The sequence below is a fragment of the Penaeus vannamei genome, chromosome 33 (assembly GCF_042767895.1).
Source record: "Penaeus vannamei isolate JL-2024 chromosome 33, ASM4276789v1, whole genome shotgun sequence".
Taxonomy (NCBI): Eukaryota; Metazoa; Arthropoda; class Malacostraca; order Decapoda; family Penaeidae; genus Penaeus; species Penaeus vannamei.
The window spans coordinates 4601412-4606411 of record NC_091581.1 but is presented as its reverse complement, the minus strand read 5'-3'; the positions used below and the strand labels follow the sequence as shown (position 1 = coordinate 4606411).

Genomic DNA, 5000 nt, shown 5'->3' with positions numbered 1-5000 from the left:
TGTGTGTGTGTGTGTGTGTGTGTGTGTGTGTGTGTGTGTGTGTGTGTGTGTGTGTGTGTGTGTGTGTGTGTGTGTGTGTGTGTGTGTGTGTGTGTGTGTGTGTGTGTTAACCCCTCACCTGGAAGACAAACTTTGGATAACCTGGAAGCTCTAAATATTTGCTGACGATGATGAACACTTTGGTGCTGCCCGTCACCATCGCCGACGCCGCCTCCAGGGTGTTCTCGCCCAGCTCGATGTCGTCAAAGGTTTTTCCTGTAGGAGAAAGTAGTCCGATTATTGAATCTCTCTGTCTCTGTCTGTTTCTGTCTATCGCTGTCTCTTTCTCTGTCTGTTTCTGTCTGTCGCTGTCTCTTTCTCTCTCTGTTTCTGTCTGTCGCTGTCTCTTTCTCTGTTTCTGTCTATCGCTGATTCTTTCTCTGTTTCTGTCTGTCGCTGTCTCTTTCTCTGTTTCTGTCTGTCGCTGTCTCTGTCTGCCTCTATCTCTGCATGTCTGTTTCTCTGTCTGTCTCTGTTTCTGTCTGTCTCTTTCTCTGTATCGGTCTGTCTGTGTCTGTGTCTGTCTCTGTCTCTCTCTCTCCCTCTGTAACTTATAGTTATCTGTACAGTAAACCTATTGTCTATGTAAAAAGAACCATTTTAAGTAATGGAATAAGGTATTATTAACTGAACTGAAATGAACCCTCCTTCTCTCTCCAACCCTTCCTACTCCTCCTCCTCTCTCTCTCTCTATCTATCTATCTCTCACCTTCCCCTTCCAACTCCCCCACCTCCGAACACACACACGCACACGCACACGCACGCACACACACACACACACACACACACACACACACACACACACACACACACACACACACACACACACACACGCGCGCGCGCGCGCGCGCCTCCTCACCTATGATGCCTAAGGTCGTTTCCATGAGCCTCTTAAACTCGGCAGCTGCGTGACGGTCCCGTCTGCTTCGCGAATGTACGACACAAAAGTCCCACACGGTATGTCTGACATCCCGACGCCGCTGATCCATCCAGTGTTCTATCTGTGGAAGGAGAAACACCCCCCAAAAAAATCAGCTGATGAGAAACGCCCCAAAAAATCAGCTGATGAGAAACACCCCAAAAAATCAGCTGATGAGAATAACCCAAAAAAAATCAGCTGATGAGAAACACCCCAAAAAATCAGCTGATGAGAAACACCCCAAAAAATCAGCTGATGAGAAACACCCCAAAAAATCAGCTGATGAGAAACGCCCAAAAAATCAGCTGATGAGAAACACCCAAAAAATCAGCTGATGAGAAACACCAAAATAATCAGCTGATGAGAAGCATCCAAAAAATCAGCTGATGAGAATCACCCAAAAAAATCAGCTGATGAGAAACACCAAAAAAATTCAGCTGATGAGAAACACCAAAAAAATCAGCTGGTGAGAAACGGCCAAAAAATCAGCTGACGAGAAACGCCCCAATAAAATCAGCTGATGAGAAACACCCAAAAAATCAGCTGATGATAAACACCCCAAAAATCAGCTGACGAGAAACGCCCAAAAAATCAGCTGATGAGAAACACCCAAAAAATCAGCTGATGAGAAACACTAAAAAAAAATCAGTTGATGAGAAACGCCCAAAAAATCAGCTGGTGAGAAACACTAAAAAAAATCAGCTGATGAGAAACGCCCAAAAAATCAGCTGGTGAGAAACGCCCAAAAAATCAGCTGATGAGAAACACCCAAAAAATCAGCTGGTGAGAAACACCCAAAAAATCAGCTGATGAGAAGTATCCAAAAAATCAGCTGGTGAGAAACACCCAAAAAATCAGCTGATGAGAAGTATCCAAAAAATCAGTTGATGAGAAACGCCCAAAAAATCAGCTGATGAGAAACGCCCAAAAAATCAGCTGATGAGAAACACTAAAAAAAATCAGTTGATGAGAAACACCCAAAAAATCAGCTGATGAGAAACACTAAAAAAAATCAGTTGATGAGAAACACCCAAAAAATCAGCTGATGAGAAACACCCAAAAAAATCAGCTGGTGAGAAACGCCCAAAAAATCAGCTGATGAGAAACACCCAAAAAAATCAGCTGGTGAGAAACGCCCAAAAAATCAGCTGATGAGAAACACCCAAAAAATCAGCTGATGAGAAACACCCAAAAAATCAGCTGATGAGAAACACCAAAAAAATCAGCTGATGAGAAACACCCAAAAAATCAGCTGGTGAGAAACACCCAAAAAATCAGCTGATGAGAAACGCCCAAAAAATCAGCTGATGAGAAACACCCAAAAAATCAGTTGATGAGAAACACCCAAAAAATCAGCTGATGAGAAACACCCAAAAAATCAGCTGATGAGAAACACCCAAAAAATCAGTTGATGAGAAACACCCAAAAAATCAGCTGATGAGAAACACCCAAAAAATCAGTTGATGAGAAACACCCAAAAAATCAGCTGATGAGAAACACCCAAAAAATCAGTTGATGAGAAACACCCAAAAAATCAGCTGATGAGAAACGCCCAAAAAATCAGCTGATGAGAAACACCCAAAAAATCAGTTGATGAGAAACACCCAAAAAATCAGCTGATGAGAAACACCCAAAAAATCAGCTGATGAGAAACACCCAAAAAATCAGCTGATGAGAAACACCCAAAAAATCAGTTGATGAGAAACACCCAAAAAATCAGCTGATGAGAAACGCCCAAAAAATCAGCTGATGAGAAACACCCAAAAAATCAGTTGATGAGAAACACCCAAAAAATCAGCTGATGAGAAACACCCAAAAAATCAGTTGATGAGAAACACCCAAAAAATCAGCTGATGAGAAACGCCCAAAAAATCAGCTGATGAGAAACACCCAAAAAATCAGTTGATGAGAAACACCCAAAAAATCAGCTGATGAGAAACACCCAAAAAATCAGCTGATGAGAAACACCCAAAAAATCAGCTGATGAGAAACACCCAAAAAATCAGTTGATGAGAAACACCCAAAAAATCAGCTGATGAGAAACGCCCAAAAAATCAGCTGATGAGAAACACCCAAAAAATCAGTTGATGAGAAACACCCAAAAAATCAGCTGATGAGAAACACCCAAAAAATCAGCTGATGAGAAACACCCAAAAAATCAGTTGATGAGAAACACCCAAAAAATCAGCTGATGAGAAACACCCAAAAAATCAGCCGATGAGAAACACTCAAAAAAATCAGCTGGTGAGAAACACCCAAAAAATCAGCTGATGAGAAACACCCAAAAAAATCAGCCGATGAGAAACACTCAAAAAAATCAGCTGGTGAGAAACACCCAAAAAATCAGCTGATGAGAAACACTCCAAAAAATCAGTTGATGAGAAACACCCCCAAAAAAATCAGCTGATGAGAAACGCCAAAAAAAAAAAATCAGCTGATGAGAAACGTCCAAAAAATCAGCTGATGAGAAACGCCCAAAAAATCAGCTGATGAGAAACACCCAAAAAATCAGCTGGTGAGAAACGCCCAAAAAATCAGCTGATGAGAAACACCCAAAAAATCAGCTGATGAGAAACACCCAAAAAATCAGCTGATGAGAAACACCCAAAAAATCAGCTGATGAGAAACACCCAAAAAAATCAGCTGGTGAGAAACGCCCAAAAAATCAGCTGATGAGAAACGCCCAAAAAATCAGCTGATGAGAAACACCCAAAAAATCAGCTGACGAGAAACGCCCAAAAAATCAGCTGATGAGAAACACCCAAAAAATCAGCTGATGAGAAACACTAAAAAAAAATCAGTTGATGAGAAACGCCCAAAAAATCAGCTGGTGAGAAACACTAAAAAAAATCAGCTGATGAGAAACGCCCAAAAAATCAGCTGGTGAGAAACACCCAAAAAATCAGCTGGTGAGAAACGCCCAAAAAATCAGCTGATGAGAAACGCCCCCCAAAAAAATCAGCTGATGAGAAACACCCAAAAAATCAGCTGGTGAGAAACACCCCAAAAAATCAGCTGATGAGAAGCATCCAAAAAATCAGCTGGTGAGAAACGCCCAAAAAATCAGCTGATGAGAAACGCCCAAAAAATCAGCTGATGAGAAACACCCAAAAAATCAGCTGATGAGAAACACCCAAAAAATCAGCTGATGAGAAACACCCAAAAAATCAGCTGATGAGAAACACCCAAAAAATCAGCTGATGAGAAACACCCAAAAAATCAGCTGATGAGAAACGCCCAAAAAATCAGCTGATGAGAAACACCCAAAAAATCAGCTGATGAGAAACACCCAAAAAATCAGCTGATGAGAAACACCCAAAAAATCAGCTGATGAGAAACACCCAAAAAATCAGCTGATGAGAAACACCCAAAAAATCAGTTGATGAGAAACACCCAAAAAATCAGCTGATGAGAAACACCCAAAAAATCAGTTGATGAGAAACACCCAAAAAATCAGCTGATGAGAAACGCCCAAAAAATCAGCTGATGAGAAACACCCAAAAAATCAGTTGATGAGAAACACCCAAAAAATCAGCTGATGAGAAACACCCAAAAAATCAGCTGATGAGAAACACCCAAAAAATCAGCTGATGAGAAACACCCAAAAAATCAGTTGATGAGAAACACCCAAAAAATCAGCTGATGAGAAACGCCCAAAAAATCAGCTGATGAGAAACACCCAAAAAATCAGCTGGTGAGAAACGCCCCAAAAAATCAGCTGATGAGAAACGCCCAAAAAATCAGCTGATGAGAAACACCCAAAAAATCAGCTGGTGAGAAACGCCCAAAAAATCAGCTGATGAGAAACACTCAAAAAAATCAGCTGATGAGAAACACCCCAAAAAATCAGTTGATGAGAAACACTCAAAAAAATCAGCTGATGAGAAACACCCAATAAATCAGCTGATGAGAAACACTCAAAAAAATCGGCTGGTGAGAAACGCCCAAAAAATCAGCTGATGAGAAACGCCCAAAAAATCAGCTGGTGAGAAACGCCCAAAAAATCAGCTGATGAGAAACACTCAAAAAAATCAGCTGATGA

At 41.0% G+C, this 5000-nt stretch overlaps 1 protein-coding gene across 2 annotated transcripts in view; it reads right to left on the bottom strand.

Moving 5' to 3' along the window:
- The window catches only part of LOC113818235 (uncharacterized), a 13730-nt gene that overhangs the window by 4484 nt on the left and 4246 nt on the right, over positions 1-5000 (bottom strand). For both annotated transcript variants that reach the window (XM_027370413.2, XM_027370414.2), the window contains exons 3-4: positions 899-1040; positions 119-255 (exon numbers count right to left, since the gene is read on the bottom strand). In XM_027370413.2, the coding sequence (XP_027226214.1) occupies positions 119-255; positions 899-1040 (279 nt within the window). The remainder of the gene's footprint in view (positions 1-118; positions 256-898; positions 1041-5000) is intronic.